General features: G+C 44.6%; 2 protein-coding genes across 2 annotated transcripts in view; one reads left to right on the forward strand and one right to left on the reverse strand.

The window, feature by feature from the left end:
- Window positions 1–1612: 1612 nt before the first annotated feature.
- Window positions 1613–20843, forward strand: part of ADGRF5 (adhesion G protein-coupled receptor F5) — a 44106-nt gene continuing 24875 nt past the window's right edge. The window contains exons 1-2 of the mRNA XM_074153103.1: window positions 1613–1732; window positions 19635–19788. The gene's annotated coding sequence lies outside the window, so the exon portion shown is untranslated. The remainder of the gene's footprint in view (window positions 1733–19634; window positions 19789–20843) is intronic.
- On the reverse strand, window positions 14936–15289 carry LOC141468547 (mitochondrial import inner membrane translocase subunit Tim9-like). The gene is given in 3 exon segments (XM_074153653.1): window positions 14936–15082; window positions 15156–15211; window positions 15214–15289. Coding segments are annotated over 3 exon segments (279 nt in total).

The following is a 20843-nucleotide window of genomic DNA, read 5'->3' on the forward strand; positions in this document are numbered from 1 at the left end:
GCCAGACAAAAGCAAATGAAACTGAAAAGCTCACTGAAATGAAGTGACTACTGTTAGATATAGAGACCGCTGTTAAATGTAAGGAAATATGGATTACACTCATTAATTGAAAGCACATAAAAATGGGGTACACATCTCAGGTTCCCTCTCTGTCTCTTTCTCTCCTCTGTGCCAAAAAAAGTGTACGTCAGTGAGCATGTGGATGTATTCAGCAGTGAAATGTTCCAATGTCCTTTCTTGCCTTTATAGTATGAACTGCATCATGATGGAGTAACTAAAAAGTGATCCTGAGTCAAGATATCAACGTACTAAAATAAATTCTTCTTGTGTCCAGAAAGAAGGATGCCATTAGCGGTAGAGTCTGGAGTCCTATATACAATTTTCCATTTTAAGACACCCTCAGAAAGATGGTCCAGATACACCTCACTCAGACCCTGAAGCAGAGAGAGACTAGCTGTCCTCAGCTACTTCTACAGTCAAGAAGGAGAAGCTGATTCCTCCAGAAAGCAACACTCACCACAGATGGCACATGCCCTGTGCCATATAACGGGTTGATGTTGGGCCATGGTGCTGTAGTGTGTTATCTTGCAAGAACATCAGAAATGGTGCATAGCCAGGAGAGACAAAAGCAAGGAGGTCATTACAGTGTCCTTCATTTTATCAGCATAACCAGGGCTGAGCCTTGGGGAACCATCCCCATCTTTCTGGGGTGCGGTAGTTTGGCTTGTGCATGAAAATCCCACCTCCAGGAGCCCCAGTGTGAGGCAGCAAGACCTGCCCAGCACAGTTTGGGGATCATTCCAAGGGGTGGCTCTCCTTCTGGATGCATGAGCCTGCCCAGATTTCTTCTGCACCTTGACAAAGAGCCCTTGTGCCAAAGCTGCATCGCTGGGGTGCTGCTGAATGCAAGCACTGCATGAACACATGTGGAAAGGCTCTCCTATACTTAATTGCAGAGTATCTCAACACCTCTTAGCATGAAAGGCACTGTAGCTGAAAATCTGGGAAGCAGCTACACAACTTCGGCTCCAGATCACTGTGTATAGTGAAAACTGAGGCTCTTAGAGCAGTTTACTCTAGAAAAAAAAAAAGTAATTTCTTTTACTTTCACACCCCTGATGACCAAAAAAGTGGTTTCCTCATCTTGAAATCACACTCTGTGAGCACCCCCGCCCAAGTGTCACTTGCATCCACTTTGCCCCCAACAGCAGGAAATCACTTAGAAAATATTTCCCAGGTTCCTTCCTGCCCAGAGGTCATCTCCGTGTTTCAGACCAGCAGGAATCACCGTGTTCTCTGACACAACAGACGGAGAAAGAAGATCTGCCCTGCCCATCCAGCATAGCGCTTCCAGGCTTGTGTTTTTTAGCTGCAACTCCACCCCGTGCTGGTGGAGAAAGGATCAGTTCCCACTGATCACAGGAAAGGGAGGTCACGGGGTTTGCTTGATTAAATCACCACCAAGCCAAAAGGTTCTCTCTCTTGCTTACCGAGAATCGCTCACAGGCTGTTTAATTCATTCCAAAAAAGAAAAGCAAAACAAAAAACAACCCCTCCCCGAGCCCAACAACCCACAGCAACACACGGAAAAGCAGGTGTGTCTCCAGCTCTGGGGAAAACAAAGGGCAGAGACTGAGGCGGGAGTTGACACTTGGATGGGAAGCTTCCTTCCCGGCGCAGGAGGACCAGTTGGGAAAAGACTCTAACAGGACCAGCACTGGGTGCCCTACAGGTATGGATGGTGTGTGTGAAACGTAACATCGGTCTCCTTGTGGGGTTGAACAGTTTGGGGCAGGTGAAGGCGGCTTGGAGGAATTTTCAGGGCTGGATTCTGGCTTTGCAGTGCAGGCTTTGCATGGCTGGTGAACTTGCGTCAGGTTTCTACTGGGAAAAGTGGGATCGGCGTACGTTTCGTTTTTGTGCTGATTAGTTGACATTTTTCTGTAGGATGCTCTTGGCTTTTCAGGAAATGAATTAAGCCGTTTAAGCTTCTGATATAGTGTTAATGTCTGTTAGCTTGGCTGGTGAATTTTAATAGAAGCTATAACCAATCTAGTTTAAGCTCAGGGCTGCAGAGGTAAAGAGGGACATGCACGGAAATAGTGTGCTAATCTGGACTGCATTTATTACCTCCTAAGGCATGCTACACAGCTTCAGAAAAAAAAAACCCAGATCAACCACAATAGCATTTGGATTTTTTCACTTTGTTTCATGCTTGCAGTGGCTGGGGTTTGCAATGCAGATAACAGGCACGGTATTTTTGTCAGCTGTACAAAATGATGAGTTTGTTTCTTTTAAGAGCTACCTCTTGCATCCCCCTTCAGTTTCACTTTAGGTGACCCTTGGTGACAGGGGAGAGGGGCTTGGGGCACCCCGGGCCACAGGCTGGGACACTACTGTGTATTGTCCTTGAGTGTCACATTTATCTTGTTTCCACTCTTTTCTACCTGTGTTTTGAGCTGCTTAAATGAAAGCCAGTTTTTCGGTGTTATGTTGGAGTGCTGGAGTGCTGTTGGCAGTGCTGAGTGTCAGGGGGATGCAGGGATGTTTTTCTGATGCTTTCACCTGCAGTGACTTCTATAAGCCCCAAAGTTGTGCTCCATCCAAACATTCTGGTGCAGCAGTACCCACTGGTCGCTTAAATTATTGGGATTCAGAAAAACCACAGCTGTGGTGTGTCCTTGTCCAGCCGTGTTTCCCTCTCCCCATCAGTGGCAAAGTGGTGCTCACCTACCTGCACAAAAAGCTTTCAGGTTTGGGGGAGAAAGGTGTAATTGTTTGAATGCTGTAACTCTCGCTTTCAGTGACAGTTTTATGGGAGGCAATGAGCTTGTAACAGGCAAGGGAATAGCAAGGGAAAGGATGTTGGGAATTTGGAAGCCTGAGGCTCTGTTTCTCCTCGCTCCATCACTTGCTGTTGCATGGTGAAAATGGCATTTCTCAACCCATAGATTTTCCTCTCACCCAGAAAATTCCTCATCTGTTTCTGTCACTTATTCTGTCTTGTGATGTCTGGCGACGTTGCAGAATGAAGTGATACATCAGAAAATTTAGGGGCAAATCTTTAACATCTGCGTAGCAGTGACACTTGACTGAATTCACTAATGGCTCAGCCAGCTCAGCAGGAGCCCGGTGTATTTGGCATTTGTCATTATTTAACTTCCCTAGACTCCTCTGCGTTTGCCTCCGGTGATCCAGGTTTAAAAAACAAACAAACAGAACATGCGTAGGCTCCGGGAAGATATCTTTGTCCTAATCTCCTTGATTATTTTTATTTTTTTAACACCTCTTAGACAGGCTTAATAAAGCAGTTTTCCAAAGTCTGAATTGGAGACGTGGGAAATTCCTCAAACTAGGCAGAGCTTCCTCTCATTGTTAAAACACAAAAGACCAGCGCAGCCTTTACTAGAGTTCCTTTTTTAACCCATTCATCTTAATCAAGAAAGCCTCCCTGCTGCTGCAGCCGTTCATGGCTGCAATTTGTGGTTTGCCAGAAGAAATATGGGCTTACAGTAGGCAAGGATGGGTGTGAACTGCATCATCTGTGAGGGCGTCATTAGTTTTGAGGCTATATTTGCACATTGTAAATTGAATGTACCTGCACTTGAAACTGAAATGATTTGCTGCTAGAACTAATCATAGAATCATAGAATGGGTTGGGTTGGATGGGACCTTAAAGATCATCCAGTTCCAACCCCCCTGCCGTGGGCAGGGACACCTCCCATTAGACCAGGTTGCTCAAAGCCCCATCCAGCCTGGTCTTGAACACTTCCAGGAATGGGGCATTCACAGCTTCTCTGGGCCTTCCTAGCCTTGTGTAAGAACTGTGGCTTTTTAAGACCAGATAGGATAAATGTACAGTAAAACCAAGCTCCTTTCAGAAAACGATTTTCCAGTTTTTGTCATCTCAAAGAGGGATCCAACTGTGATTCATGAGCTGATTCACTGTAGCTGCATGGTTATGCAGAGTTTATTTCTCAAATGATCCTGCAGATTGCTCATCGTGACTACGGGCAGTTACCACCCATCAGCTAATCTGATCCAGTACCTGCTGTGTCTGGTAACGAAGCAGCAGCTTCTCCCCCCTATCTGCGTTTGGCATCATCCTGCATGAGGACTGAACAGGATGAGGGCAGAAACTGCAGGAGGAGGGCTATGATGGTGGCCCTGTGGTGGGCTGGAGAGGTTGTATTAGGCACGTGGGTGAGATGGAAGGCACAAGGTGGGTGTGCAGGAGCAGGGAGCATGGGAAAGAGCTTGGAAAGATGATTTGCAATGGCTTATTTCTCTCTGATGGATGAATTATCCAACCCATGTTTTCTGCAGGAAAGAGCAGTTCCTGCAGAGCAGCTAACTCACTGTGGCAGGTTGTCGAGTAATTAGAGTACTATATTTGCATGTTATAATGCTGCACTGCTGGACTTTGTGATGGAATTTTTGACTACATTTGCAGCCTATTCTAAGGGCTTGTCTGCTCGTGGTGGTGGCCTGTAAGGGAGGATTCACTCTGGCAACCATCCTATGACATGGCATGGATGTTGTAACCTTAATGCATCATTTCTGCACCCAGCCTCCTTCTTCTCTCCAAACTTCAGTGTATCCCTGTGGAAGCCTGTGATGAATCCTGCCCCAAAGCCCTCCCTGCTCCATCATAGCTCCCATCTGAGCAAACCAAACAAGATGATGTACTGGGTCTAGCTGGGATGGAGTTAACTTTCTTCATAACAGCCCATAAGGTGCCGTGTTTTGGATTTGTGGCTAAAACAGTGTTGATAGCACACCAATGTTTTGGCCACTGCTGAGCAGTGCTTGCACAGCATCAAGGCATTCTCTCTTTCCCGGAATTCACAAAAGGGATATTTCAAACAATTTAACATCACGTTCAGCAAGAAAAAACAGGGACAGGGGGCAGGGTTGTCTTCCAAGGTGGCCACTGCTTGGGGACTTGCTGCACGTTGGTCTGCCTGTGGGAGGTGGTGAGGGATCGTCTTCGCATCACTTATTTTTTCTTTCCTCTTTCCTTCCCTTATTAACCTGTACTTGTCTCAACCCACTAGTTTTCTCACTTTTGCTCTTCCGATCCCTCCCTCCTCCTGCTGGTGGGTCAGGAATAAGTGAGTGGCTGTGTGGGTGCATAGCTTCAGGCCAGGGTCAACCTGCCACAATAGGATATCTAGCTCACCTTTTAGACACCTTCTAATGGACCACTTTTGAATACGAAGGTGGTTTTTCCCAGCCCAGAAAAAAAAATTATCTCCCTTGTGTCTTCTCAATCAGCCAATTTATACAAAGTAATATTTGTTTTAGGAAGAAGTCAAAGGTGACCTAAAATTGATCACTCCTGGAATAGAAATTCTTCCTTCTGGCTGAAAGGGGAGAGCTGTGCCTCATTTGCCTTCTAGGTATTTCTACAGCTCTCCCTTTAACAGGGTGAGCACTAAGGGGTTATTCCTGCCTCAGGCTCTCTCTAAACACCCTGTGAAGTAGGGTCAGCTAATACCATCCTTGTTTGGCAGCAGGGACCGGAAACACAGAGATAGCAAAGGTCTGCTTACACGGTTGGCTGCTGTCAACCCAGGATCCAATTAAACCCACCTCAACAGGAGAGAAAATGCTGTGGCAGGCCAGGTTTGAGGATGCCTGTGAGTAGTAGAGTTGCATGTATTCCCCATTTAAATCTTAATACGAAACATTAATTTCCAAATGCCTTCCCCAAAAACATAATAGAGCTGTGATCTAGTATGTAATTTACTGTCCTCGGAAATTCCTCAAAACAGCAGAGCTTCCCCCAATTGTTCATAAACAGAGGAAAAGGTCTACTAGAATTCCTGCTTCGGCTCGCTCCTGTGACCACAGGCTTGGCCCTCAGCAACCATCAGGCTGAATGTGTAAAACCCATCTTCATTCCAAAGCTGTCCCTACGTGCCTTATGGCAGGCTGTTCACAGCATGCCCCTTGCTCCTGAAATTGTTTTACTGTTCCTTTTTCAGGGAAAAATTCTTTAAATTCCTGCATGGGATCCTGAAAATCTGAGTCAACTGATCCTATGGCTGAGATCCCGGATGAGCCTGTGCATGCCTCAAGTGTCTCCGGTTGTAAAAAAGGACTGATGGCACTTCCTTCCTTCCTCTCACTATCTGTCCTGTTTCAAGCCTATGGCTTAAAAAGTCCGATTGCCATTCGTGACCACTGGCCCTTATCTCAGTAATGACACACAAGACGTTAGAAACATAGAATCTTAGAATGGTTTGGGTTGGAAGGGACCTTAAAGATCGTAGAATCATAGACTCATAGAATAGCTTGGGTTGGAAGGGACCTTTAAAGATAGTCTAGTTCCAAACCCCCTGCCATGGGCAGGGACACCTCCCACTAGACCAGGTTGCTCAAAGCCCCATCCAGCCTGGTCTTGAACACCTCCAGGAATGGGGCATCCACAGATTCTTTGGGCAACCTGTTCCAGTGTCTCACCACCATCTCAGCAAAGAGTTTCTTCCTAATATCTAATCTAAATATCCCCTCTTTCAGTTTAAAGCCATTACCCCTCGTCCTATTGCTCCACTCTCTGATAAAGAGTCCCTCCCCCATCTCTCCTGTAGGCCCCCTTTAGGTACTGGAAGGTTGCTATGAAGTCTCCCAGGAGCCTTTTCTTCTCCAGGCTGAACAACTCCAGCTCTCTCAGCCTGTCCTCACAGGGGAAGTGCTTTGTGCTATTAATTAAAATCTGTCTCCAAAACTGCCTGCTCTTTTCCTAAATGCCTTGTTTCTGGGCAGCCTTGCAATGGTGGCTCCAGCACTGTTTCAGCACCATAGTAGCAAACCCGGCAAAGACCTAATCCATTTGACAGCACTTAAGGCAGGCTTCCCTTGTCCCTAATGTGGGGACTTTTGAAGGTGTTGAAGCAGAGGAGACTCCTACTGAAGACTTAGATTGTCTGTACAGTCCACTGAGAGACACACGAGTGCCTCTTAAGATGTGCCATGGGACATGCCACAAAAGTTAGGCACCAGCCTCATCCAATTGAGAGCAGAGGAGCTGAAGAATATTTCTGATCTTGAAATGTGCATTTTACCTTAGGCCATGCTAGGATTAGGAGAAACACGTGCAATAGCAACAGTGCAACATAAGAATCTGGAGTTGTTCCCTAAACCTGAGGCCATCTGTCAGGGCACAGCTCACCTCTGCATGCCTGAACTCTCATTTTCCCTCTGAAACAAGACAGCCTAGGCTGTGCTGCCAACTGGCCCGTATTGTTCTTTGAATAATTTCTGTGAATCTTAGCATTGGCATTGTCTGAGACAAGGAACAGGCTATTTACTAGGTCTCCCAGAAAAACAGGTCAGAAAGAGACCTCAGATGGTCATCTACTCATGGCAGACGTTTGTTTAAGCTCTCTGAAGGCACCCTGGGGCCTGAGAAATGCCACTCCTCTATCCAGCTCGGTGTTGGATCTCATGAGCAAACCTGCCATCAGGTACAAGTTGTCTTTGCATTGCCATGCTCTTATGCTGTATGAGCCTAACATCCACCATGGGGGTTCACAATGCTGGATCATCCCTGGTCTAAATCTGAAGTGTGATGTCATTTTGAACCAGGCCAAGCATCCGTCTGAAGTCTAATATTCCTTAAAATCTTCCAAACATTAGTAAAACAAACTAGTCCCATTCGTGTTGATGATATTCTGTTTTGACCTCACACCTAATGCCAGTGATGAAGATGAATGAGCTCTGATGATTTTTAAAACATTATAGACAAGTGTAGCCTTCAAAGTTAAATATTACCATTATTTAGCACATCTGAGTTATCCTGTGCTCTGGAAGACAGACCAGTACAAAAATAATGAGGCTGGAAGTGAGATCAGTGGAACAAAAAGTAAACAATTGTTTTTTCTCTCAGGCTTGATAACTACAGAAGGGAATTATGAGATATGGACAACAGAGATCTGCTTTCACTGATATAGGAGATTTCCCTCCATTTATACGATTCTTTGTTCAAAAGGTGGATGCTATGTTGTACTTCTACATTTTTGTTGCTAGGTGTGACAGGCCAGGCCCTCAGGCAGGAAACTCCTGCTGTCCAGAGCGGGATCATACAAACTCCAAATGGCTGACACCTACACAACATGCAGTAGCTTCCTATACAGCCAGCTGCGCTTGCAGCAATAACAGGAAAAAAATCAAGAGGTTAATAAAACGAAATGAGCAGGAAGAATGCAGTCATCAGACTTTCTAGTACTTCAGTCTATAGAAGTAACCCGTGGCTGGCCTGACTTAGGGACCTAATCCAAAACTCATTGAAGCCCATGGAAATTCCACTTCAACGGATGTTGTTAGGCCTCACTCTTCACTATATCGATATGGGAGTACGTGGATAGTTCCACCTTCCCTGTACTCACACAGTGCTGAGCTCCAAATTTCCTGCCTTGTTAATGCTAGCTGTGAGATAGACCTGCCACTAATAACTGCAGATGCTCCAAAAAGGGTGAGAAGAAGGGAAAGCCATAGCTACCTCCCTTCTCCCATCCCAGCCAGCAGAGGTAAGCAAATGTATACCTGGCATGTGTTTTTCCACAATCTTTCAAAACACAAGGTACCCAGCTACGTGCAAAGAGCTGGAATAGCAGAGGGGAACTCATTGTTTTGCATTTTATTTTTTTTTAATTCGTTCTTTCTGCAAAACTCCAACACAAAGATCAAGCAGGAGGTCTTTAGCTGGAATTAAGAAAAACCTTCTGAGCGGAGGTGAGGAAGAAATGCCAAGAAGAGGGCAAGACCTAAGCAGGGCTTTCTTTTTCCAGTGAAGCGCTGATTTAAATGCCTTTTTCACTTTGATGCCAGCTACTACTATTTTCAACCTGGCATATTAATGCGCCATGTGGCACGAAGACCATTCATCCCTTTGCTTGTGAGTGCCATGGCATCCATTTGCATGTAAGTAACTAACTCACCAAAAGTATCTAAAGGGTGGGTTGAAGGAGGAGGGAGCCAGACTCTTTTCAGTGGTTGCCAGTGAGAGGACGAGGGGCAACGGGCACAAGTTGGAACATAGGAGGTTCCACTCAAATATGAGAAGAAACTTCACAGTGAGGGTGACAGAGCCCTGGAACAGGCTGCCCAGGGAGGGTGTGGAGCCCCCTTCTTTGGAGATTTTCAAGACCCGCCTGGATGCAGTCCTGAGTAACATGCTCTGACATGCTCTGGGCAACCCTGCTTCAGCAGGAGAGTTGGACTAGATGATCTTTATGGTCCCTTCCAACTCTAAAAATTCAGTGAAATTCAGTGAAAAAAACATAAATGCCCCCCTGAAAACCAAACCTCTGCTCAAGTCCTACAGACCCTTTAGCATATCAGCTGGCTCAGCCCCCTGGGCCACACTAGGCACAAAGCTGGAATAACACAGTTCCTCAAACATCACAGAGAAAGTACCTCACAGCCTGTTTATTGCCTGTTTAAATCCTTATCATTTAGCTGTTCAATTTGGAGTCCTTGATTAATTTGTGTTTATTTTATTTTTGTTCGCATTCAGATGTGTTATCTAAGGTCAGTGCGACTTCCCCTGCCCCCCCTTTCCCTTTTAGCCAACTCTCCCATGAAATATTGTTGTGCCTGGGTGTGTGTTTCTGAAAGTCATTGTGTGTTTCATGTCTGAAACAAACATTGTCTGATCATCCAACTTATTACGCACTACCCAAAGGTCATGTTTTATACACAGAAAGGGAAGCTCTTCTGTGGTGGTTGAGGAATAACAAACTGGATGGTCACTAAAAACAAGGGCTTTAGCCCCAGAGATCCAGTGACTGAGAAAGTGCTCAGTGGATGTTTGAAAGAGGTAAAATAGGACTGCTATAAGCTACTGGGCAGCCATGGAACTGGACTGTCTTGTGCCAGCCACGTATGTCCTCCCTTCACACCATCTAATCTTTAGCAGCTCCTGGTTCCTCTCTCCTTGCATCCCTCACCTCCACACACCCCATGGCACTATAGGCCTTTCATCCAAAATGCCTAAAGGGAGGCAGAGCCATTTAAGCCACAGGAAAATACTGGCATGGGGACAACTGAGCTTAATTAAATTCAAAAAAGATATAGCCCAATTAGAAAGATGTAGAGCAGAACAAGCACCAAAGAGGTGGGATGATTGCTGTGCTAGAATGACAGAGGACTCTTCAGCCTAGACAACTGATGGGGAATGTGAAAGTCATGTATGCTGCTATGAGGCCATGGAGAAAATATATCATCCAGTTTGATACTTAAAAACCAAACCTGACCCTAATCCACATGTTTGATGTTTTCCTGTGTTTTCTTACAGTTTACTTCTTTTTGTGTAAGCTTAATAGGCACATTAAGGGCTGTTGAACACCAAGGTCTTGCCTCTGCCTCCAGAAGTCCCTGTACCTCTGACAGCCAGAAATTCTGAAGATGTGCTGCTACAAGCTTACTTTGCTTTTGTGAAACTCTTCCCTAGGGCTTTGCTGTAGCCCACGTTGGACAAGCAGCAACTGGGCTAGAGGATCCTTGCATCCAACCAAGTGCAAATCTGCTTATGGCGTTAAGCAACCACCACCCATTAGAGAGGCTGGGGAATGGTCTCTCAGTGTGAACAAAGGAGTCAAAACAGACACACAATTTACTGCTTTTGCAGTGAGGCTTGACAAACCTCTTAAAGCAGAATTTAGGAGGCTGATCACACACGTCAGTCATAGGCTCAGTGACCCAGGATGTGTCTTACAGCCCTAGGAGAAGTCCAAGAGCTATGGGCTAATAGTCACCTCACAAAGAGCTCTGCTGGTTGAAGACATGTTGCAGCTGCAGAGTTGTTTGTTACCCTCTTCCTGGTGACGCCAAAGGTGTGTTCATCTCTACTTCTGCACAGGAGGAGTCACATCCCCAGATACAGAGCATAGAAAAGTTTCAGCCAACAGTAATAAGATACCTCTTTCTGGAATGGCTGCATGAGGATGAGTAACTCTGTGTATTCTAATAAATAAATGTTTGTTTCAACTTACGGTTCTGCTTTCATAATCCCTCACCAAAGAACCCACTCTAGGGTGGGTGCTTCTTTAGTTCCCCTCATCAGTTACTTATCATTGAGAAGATCCCCCATGCTTTTCTTTTTGCAGGCTAAACAGTCCCAGCTCCCTCATCTTCCCTTGGTATGACAGATGGTCTAGCCCCTTAATCATCTTCATCACCCTTTGGTAGACTCACTCCAGTATGTCCACGTCTCTCATACTGTGAGCCTGGAAACTGTGCTTCAGATGTGTTCAGAACCAGGAAATCTTCCCATCCTTAACTCTGGTATCAAATGAGAAATGTTGTCCCAAAGACTCTAGGAAGAAGACATGGCTTGGCAGGCTAAGAGAGGCTACCAAATGTGTCTGCCTGTAAGAGACAAGAGAATGGAAATCTAGGAGTCAGGCAGAAGGATAAGATGGAATAAGCCAGGTCTTGCTCAGTGAACAGAGGTTATCTGAGCTAGGAAAACCCAAGTAACAAGCCACAGGGCTGTGAAAGTGTCTATAGAAGCAGTCTGGCCACCGGACATGAGCTACCAAACCCTGCTGCAAGGGATGATACAGCATGTCAACAATACATTACTTCTGGCTCTGGTACAACCCAGGTGTGTCCGCACCATGTTATGCTGGTAAGGCCAGAGAAGCCATGAGCTATGTGGGCATCATCTCCCTGCCAAAGATGGAGGTATGTACTCTGAAGAAAAGTTAGTTCTCAGCAGGCCTTTCCTATCCCAACACAGTGAAATGGGTATAAGCGCAGGTGAACATTGTTACCCAGCCCCATGAGGGAGGCAAGCCAGAGGTCTAGCGTTAGTGTGGTGTCTTCCCAGAGAGGTCAGCAGCCGGGACAGTGCTAATGTCTTGCCAAATGTGGCAGATACTTTCACACCTTCCTCCTTCCCTCAGGTAATGCTTAGCCAATAACTATTGAGTTAATGTTTATTCATGTCAGAATACCCTCACCGATCCAGCAGATTGCTGTTCTCCACTGACAAGCAGGAGGTCCAACTGCGAACTGTTCCAGGAGGGCTAGGATGATGTACTGTCCAGACTATGTTGAAATGCCCTTGGAAAGTTCTGTCAGCTGCTCTCAGAGCATTAGAAGTACTTGAAGGATGTGATAATTTGGCCATTCAGCTGGGCGGTATTTTCTGTGTTCTCAGTTATCTGGCTGAGTGGTTCCTATCCCAGCTACCGTGCCTTGCAAACGTGAGTCTTGCAGATTTATTTTCTTCTTGCAGGAAGTCCTGCTTGGTCATGGAATGATTTGAGCCTGATCTGCAGAGAGCTGGGACTAAATTATTTTCATTTTCCACGCAGACTATTTGAGTATGTAAAAAGGTCATCACCTATTCATGAGAAAGCTTACTGAGGAATAGAGGAATTTGAAGTCATAGGTCAAGAAGGAAAAGTATATGCTTCATAAACAAGGATGGAAAATGTGACTTGATGTAGAAGAGGGTGTGAACCAGAGCCCTTCTCTGGAAATGTCATTTCAGGGAAAGCCTTGACAAGGCTGTAGATAGAGTTCAGCTCCTCTGTGCTTAAACCAGTGGGAATGCTGTGCTGGAGTGGTCCAGAAAGGAATGCCAGAACTTGTCTAAGATGGTAGAGCAGAGTCCAAACACAGCTCTGAGTACACCAATCGGTGGTCTTGCATGTCTCCTCTGAAGCTCTTTGAACTCATTCAATGCACAGAAATTGAAGCAGTGTAGAGAAAAAGAAAGAGCTAATTGAGGTAATTGGAAAAGATTAACAATCTACCTGGTGCCCCATCACCACAAACTCACATAGGGGCAGAATCAAGGGCTCTCTTCCATGACAGCAATTTTATTGTCTGTTCTTAAAAACCTCCACTGAAGGGAACTTTGCAGCTGCCCTGAGTAGCCAAATTCAGTGCCTCCAACCTTTGAAGTTACACAGTTTCCATAATCACCAACTTATTTATCTTTTTTTCAGATTGTGTGATTTCACATTACCCTTCACCCAGCTGTCGCTGTGAACATTTATGTCAGTCCTTTACTAAGTGACAGACTGTTGTGTCCTTACCTGAGTCTTGTCCTATCTAAAGCCAACAGCCATCAACCTGTTCCCAAGGTCGCACTCTGCTCATGTCTTAGCATTCACATGGCTCTCCTTTGGATGCTCTCCAATACAGCAACATCCGGACACACCACTCCAGCCAAAGCATCGAGTAGAGCACTTTTTTTACCTTCCAGGTCTTAAATTAAAACGACCTGTTAATGAACTTCAGAATGAGATTAACCTTATTTTCAACATCATCATGCTGAGTGGATTTAGGTACCAATTTGCTAGGACTCCCTCCATATTCTTTTCTGCAAGATTGAAGTGGGAAAAACTATATAAAGTTATGTGAGACAGATAATAAATGAAGCCCCAGGCATTGCTAGATTCACCTCAAAACTTTTTATCGTAATCCGCCTATTAGTTCCAATGTGCTTGGGATTCACTCTGTCCTTCCATTTCTAAAACTCACCTCTCTGAGAGGCCGACTGTTCAAAATCCAGACTCAAAAATAATAATAACAACAAAAATAATAAGAACCTGCAGTGTTGTACCCAGCTTCTGAGAGGTTTTGCCATCTGTCCTGGGTTGAGCGACACAGGACTAACTTCTCTTCTAATGCCTGGGAGACCCCCACTTTTGGAATTTATCCAAATTTATCCATAAAGTATCTGAATTTGTGAAAATATTTACTTTATAGCCAGCTAGGCTCTGTGGGATTCAAGGTCTCAGTGTTTTCGAGCCTTGCCAGGTGCAGAGATGAGGAGGAGCGAGGCCTGGGCAATTGACCAAGCTGCCAACGGGATTATTTCATACCACAAACATCACATTCAATATAAATTAGAAAGTTTGCTGCATAGATTCTCTCTCCCTTGATGGCGGTGGTCCAGAGGACTTCTTGCTCTCGTGCCGGACCCCTGAGCCCTTCCCTTCCTCCCGAAGCCGTAGTGCTCATAGTGTCCAACATTTGTTGTCCCCTGCTGGGAGTGCACAGCTTCCTGCTGATAGAATTGGCAGACTATAATTCTTGTATGTCTTATATTAGTATCAGGATTAATACTAGTTCTTTATTATTATTGTTGATTATTTAGTCTTATCCTATTAAATCTATTTATATTTCAACCCTCATGTTTCTTCTTTTCCCCGATTCCCCTTCCCCGGCTGGGGAAGGGTCATCAGGTGATAGAATGATTGTCTAAATTACAATAAATTGTTACAGGTTTTCTCAAACTGTAACACCATCTTTTCCTGAGTTTGGGATACAAGCGGCAATGGGATTTGATACACAAATCACCAAGGTTAGATTCTAGAGATGAGACTGAACTGTTAACAGCCAGGACTGGAATGATGATGGGTGAGTCAAGAGGGCTGTATCTTGTTAACTTCATCTCTAAGTTGTTTCCACATTTACTCTTGCTTTGAACAGTATGTCTCAGGTTGCACCTATGTAGGAACATTTACCCCGGTCTATTTTGTTTGTGCCAGATAAAATGTGCTTATAATGGTTTTGTAACAGCACATTTCCAGTGAATTACAGGATCAGTGTAGCTCTGCCTTGTTTTGGATGAGTGCTCCTCTTTCAGAGCAGATATCCTCTCACAGACCTTTTGCTTGCTTCCTTGAGCCTGTGATGGCTCTCTAAGCGCAGTCTCAGATGTTTAAACTAGAAGTGTTCTGGGGTTGAACCTTTAAAAGCCAGGAAGTTCACAGTTTCTGGTGACATGACAGTACATGATGAATACATACAGGAAAAAACAGCAGGGTGGTCAGGACATCCCCCTGCGCTCACATACCAAGTTGATTACATACCTAGTGCTCTGACATTGTGCAACTTTCACATTCTCCTGCAAAGCAAACCAAGATTTCTCATACTTTTAAGCTGCAGTTTGATGATACAGTGTCTACCTTCTTTTAAGGAATCCTTTCACTTTGCTGACATTCTCTCCCATTCCCACACCCCAAGGTGAACAGAGTGCTCTTGTCCAATGAGGTTGGCCAAGCAGTCCTGCTTTAGCTGCCAGAGCTTCATTCTGCTGAATGTGGGTGGTACTCCTGAAATCTTATGGAGATCCTTTGTGCTGTTTTTAAATGCTTCCGTAGGCTGTGGTCTGAGCAAGTCATCTCTTCTGGTTTAACCTGTCTGCTACTGAAATCCTTTATGCAATCCAGGAAGCAGTTTCTCTAAGTTTATTGTATGTTCCGAGAAATTCTTTGAACTGCTTGATCTGATCAGATTCGGATATTTGTCCAGCCATGCTCTACAGCCTGTGATTCACTCACCTGTTCGGCTGCTCTTGGTGCTGTTGGTTAAAACTGTTTGAAAGCCACAGCAACAAAACAAACAAACAAACAAAAAAAAAAAAAAAAGAGGAGGAGGGTTTAAATCAGAGTGGTTTTCCAGTCAAGGGCTGGCAATGTGAAAGGTGTGGATCCACCACAGCTAACTCGGTCTAAGCCAAGGCTGCCCTCCCTCCTCTTCACCCCATCCTCTGTGCTGGCACTGCTGCTTGTCCTAATCTGCAAGGAGACAGCCAACAGAGCAACACTGAGGGAAAACTACACGACTGTTTCTGTAGGGGTAGACCATGGACTCATGCTGAACTGCTTGCCAGGGCAGAAGGGAAGAGGTCCTCCTTCTCCTTACCCTCCTGCCCACCTTGCTCCTCTCCTTGCTCTGGTCTTGGCACTCACTGGGCCCTTCTCTGGGCTATTAAACTCACTCAGATGAAAGCAAGGTAGATGTCTTGTTGCTCGTTTAGTTTTCTGCAGGGATAGAGAGTTAAACTGTCTCAGAGAGGGGTCTGGAAGGCACCAGACCAAGGCCAGCAGTGGTGCTGTAGATGTAGCCTCGGATTTCTGCTTGAGCAGATTCCTGAACCAGCTTTGGTGGGCAATAAACCAGACTGATGCCACCGCCACAGTGAGGACAAGCTTTAAGGGGAACAAGGGCATTCATCATTCCAATTTAATCACCTGAAAACTGCTGCAGAATGGCAGGCTGAAGGCTGACTCACCCCGTTGTGGAGCAGCAGGTGACCAGGTTTGCAGAAGAGGGAACAGGAGTTGGCTGCGTTGTTGCCAAGGTCAGTGTACCCTCCAGTTGGCTCACTTAAGAAGAAGTGAGAAGTTTACAGGCACACACTGTGATATTCTCAGTATCCTCAGTAAATGCTGGCACCTGCAAAGGCTGCAGGGCAAACTTTGCTAAACACACATTTTGCTTTCTGTGACTCAGACCCAGCAAGGGGTGAAGTGCTGTGACATGTCTTAGGGCTGTTGGAAATGGAACAGCCAACACACTCACCACAGACAGTTGATAGAGGATTGAAGACCTGGTCCAAGCTCACTGTGACACAAAAATGACCACTACCAAGGGCACAACCCAAACTATGACCAATGCTGCCATGACAGCCATCCCTCCTGTCCCCTTGGAACAGGCAATATCAGCTGGAAACGTGACCCTAATGTAGCTGCTAGACAGCCCAGATTACACAACCCCTTAATTTGGGAAGTAGTGTCGAAGTGGGAAAGGCATGGCACCTCATCAGGCACCTTATTGACTTTTTTACTTCTGTTTTCCTTCTGCGGTGTGACAATGAGTGGCATTTACAGCTTGACTCAGTTTTCTACCTGGGAGATGTGTGCCAATTTGGGATGCCCTGGTGTGTTCCACCTGGCCTTCAGCTCCTGCACAGTGGCCTTGGAGATCCTGGGGCACAACTGCCTACCCCATGAGGCTATCTCCTCCCCATGGACTTCTTATGAGACGTCAGGATCTCCACAGGGACTGATTCCAGTATCGGGGCGCGGGTGAACAGGAGCTCTTTCCATAGACTTGTCTCCTGAATTAATCACTGTTTTAAAAATAATACCCCACAAGATGAGTTTAATCCCAGGCTTTTCCACAGAAATTGCATGAGCCGAGTGATTCACTGTCTCTCACACACACTGCTATGGAGACAAATTCCATTGACAAGCCAGCTGTGATTGAACATTGTAGGGACAAGGGCCCCGTTATTATCTGGACAGATGTCCTCTCTTTGTGTAGGGGGTTCCTGGCTCCAGATTTTGTTCAGGGTAGAAACATACATAACACATCAGAGTTTCCACTGGTTTCTGGGAATTTCCTGTCCTTCCCCACCTTCCACTGTGACCATCAGAGCCATAGGTCTGCATTTCTGTGCAGCTTCTCCAAGGGCACCAACACCAGGTCCAGCCCACAGTGAGCAAGCTGTTAGCTCAGGTAGAAAAACTTCAGGGTTTTCCTTCCTTGTTATTTAAATCAAAGCCCACAGACATTTTGCCATAGCTACAAAACATGATTTTACTGTTTTTGGTCTTCAACACCCTCCTTTGTTAGAACGGAGCAGGTGAGTAACAGCGGTGGAACAAGTTAGTCCACTTGATAAAGTAATCTGCAGATAAGACACTGAAGGACTTGGATCAGTGCAGGGGGAAATAATGAGCACTACCTGATGAATGGTATCAGGAAATATCTCCTCCTGAAATGCCCTGTGCGTTTTCTGCAGTGGCATCTCTGCTCAGCCTCACACTTGAAAATTGAGTGCAGGCTCTAGAGGCAACTTGTTTTCTGGGCAGTAATAACATGTTCAGCTAATCAGACAAGTTCCTGTGTCTTGGTTTCCCTTTGAGAGAGCAGCCTGAGCTGTAGTAGAAAGCAGAGGATGGTTAAGATGGATCTAATTAGAAGATCTTCTCTTTGAATCACCTGAGAAGGTAAATGATATTATATCTCTGGATGTCTTCTTTATTTTCTAAAATATATGGGATGGTAAGTATTGTGCTGGGTGGATTTGCAAGACAGGGTGCAATTATTTTGCAGCCTTTATGAAAAAAAAACCTTATAGAAAAAGTAAAAAGGGGGTAATGTAAATCACCTCTGTCCTGGGTTAAAGTGGGACCTTGCTATTTACCTCTAGGAATTTCTGCACTTTAGACTTAATTTTAAACAACATTTTTCAGCCTGGATGCTGTGGAGAAGAAGAGATTTTGTAGCAAACCTGGGCTGCATTAGCTCTCTGGGGCTTTATACATCAAAGATACTTATTGCTTCCTAGAAGACAGTTTGTATGAGAAAAGATGAATATGTCCACCTATCTTCTATTTTACCAACCGAAGGTAGATAGACACTTGAGAAATTGCTCACTGAAAAATTTACAGCAATTCTTTTTTCCACGAGAAATTATATGAACAAGGAGAACAGCCACATTTCTTGAGAAGAATGTTAATATTTTCCCCCATTTTCTATTTGATATTTGTTTGTTATTTGCTATAGTTTTCTGATTTTCTAGATACTGGCTTGGGATTTTTGGACTTCTAACTAAAGTCTGAGTAGCAGCATGGCTCTCGTTTGCATGAGTTGCGCTCTGTATGGTTTCTTATGTATACGATTAAGGGGGCATTTGGTCTCAGCTACATGGTTGCATAAAGGGTGTATTTGAAAATAGAAGCTGACCCGCAATATTTGAATGTGGATGTCAGTTTGTGAACAGTGCAAAAGTTACGTGCAAAACTGTAGCAGGTGTTGTTTAACCTCATCATAAACTTTGCTTAATGACCTTCTTTCCTTTCTATTATCTCTTTTACCAACCCGTTATCAATGAAATACAAGTTCTTTGTACAGATCAAGCTATTGTACCATATGCTGCGAGAGTATGCTGCATATTCAAAACTATCAGAAATCTTTGTTTTGTTAGTGTTCTATTATTGTCGTGTCACTACCTCAAGGACTTGTGTCACATCTTATAACTTGGCAATAGTTCCTCTTGATCTGTTTTGATCCATCCTCGTCTTGGGATCAGCCAGATCCGTGGAGGTTGTCACAAGTGGATGAAGTGATGATCTACTCTTTTGTAGAATGCTGGATATACTGATGGATAAGTTTAGGAAACTGAAGAGACAATTCCTTTTCTCTACTTTTTTTTTTTTTTCCCCTCGATTTTTTTTTTTCAATCCATTGGATCAAAAAAGACTGTAACAGTCTTTTTTTTAAATGAATTTTGCTGTGCAATGGGAAGATATTCTGAATCAGTGAGAGGTCTTGCTTTCTAGCTTTTCCTATAAAGGAACGTAACAGCAGCCATACTGGGTCAGCTCAAATGTCTAGATGATAGCAGTTTTCTGGATTGGTGTTTTTTTCCCTCTGTTGTTGTCCTAGAATATCTTAAAATTAATTTTTCCTTTTTAATTGCTCCTCAGAGTTCAGATGATATTTTCTCAAGCCTCATTTCTGAGTGGTAATAGTCAATTCAGAGTCCATCACAGAATACATAATGTCAGGATCATTTTTTTCTGCCTTACACTTATCATTGTTGAATTTCATTAATTTCACGACCCAGTCGCTCAGTATCCTGAGATGTCTATGCAGATCTTCACAGGCAGATTTTGCATTTGTTAGTCTCAATCATTTAAAGTTTTCCACGGTGTTGTATCACTAATGACTGTCTTTTCCACATCACTTGAGAACAGAGGGCAAGACACAGGCTTACATGCATGTGCCTTCAGAGCTCTGGTGATGAGATCTCTCTATTGGAAAAGTAAATAATTTCTTCCAACTTTTGTCTCCTATCTTTTAACCAGGTCAGTATCCAGGTGAAGTCCCTCTGGAGATGAATCTCTCCAAGAACCACCTTTGGTGAGAAACCCTGACAAAACCCTGCTGGATACCCACGTCGGTGACGTCACGTGTATTGCTCGGCTATAAGCTCATTGCTGTCCTCCATCCATTCACAAGGTGAGACCACTGATCATGTTCATGTTACAATTTTCTGTCATGGGCTCTTTTGAGCTGGAAAGTCACAGTGCAGCCACCTGTCTTCTTGGGAGCACCAGCTCTGATATGCAATGTGGTGGCAACAGGCAGCCACTGCTAATGTTCATTATCACCTCAGGAGGTGCTGATTTTTCTGCTTTCCCCTGGTGATTCACAGCTTTTCAAAGCCTGAGGACCTAGCTGGCTTATATGAACAGCTTTTCAATCCAAAAAGACCATAATTTTACAAAAGGTAATGATTTTAATCAAGCTGATGTGATCTACTCAGGTACGGTTCAGAACTATTCTTAAGAGTCTTTTCTCAGTGCTTTCCTTTCTTAAAATGATTTTCACAGTCTGCTTGGCTTCTGCCTTTTTCCCTAGCTCCCTACTAGCTATTGATTCTGGAGCTAAGGAAGTGCTTTGTTAGGAATAATTCATCTCCTTTTCTTTATTCCCTCTGGCTGCATAAAATATATAGATTATGCACATATATATATATGGGTCTATATAGAGACCTGCTATAAGAGTTCATGCATGTTTTGCCTCTGCCTTTAAGTTTCATCATCCGGTCTACTGCCTGAATAAATTAGCTTAGGTACCTATGAGCTGGAAAAGGTTTGGGTTTCTGGGGTTTGACTTCAGGCACCACATTATACTCCGGTGTGTCAGTATTCTTGTCTTCTAAGTTATTTACTCGTTAACATCAGTGCAATTAATGGAGATAGATGTATACTAAAACCTCAAAATTAGGAGTGTTTTTTTCCCAGGAGATATCACTCTTCATTGTTTCCCTTGTTAGCCAAGGGTTAACAAACATACAGGGATCTCTAGCAGAGCCCATGATGAGCCACTAGCTGAGAGGGACAGTCCCACATCCCCTCCAAAGCAGGACACAGCTGGTGGCAGAGCTCTCCCTGATGCAATGGGGCAGGCCCCCACTTACAGCAACATTTCTAACTATTCCCTCATGTTCCGGCTATGCATTTGCCAAGTACCCCTGCGAGGAATATTTGAAGATCCAAAGTCAACTTTTC

The sequence above is a fragment of the Numenius arquata genome, chromosome 9 (assembly GCF_964106895.1).
Source record: "Numenius arquata chromosome 9, bNumArq3.hap1.1, whole genome shotgun sequence".
Lineage (NCBI taxonomy): Eukaryota > Metazoa > Chordata > Aves > Charadriiformes > Scolopacidae > Numenius > Numenius arquata.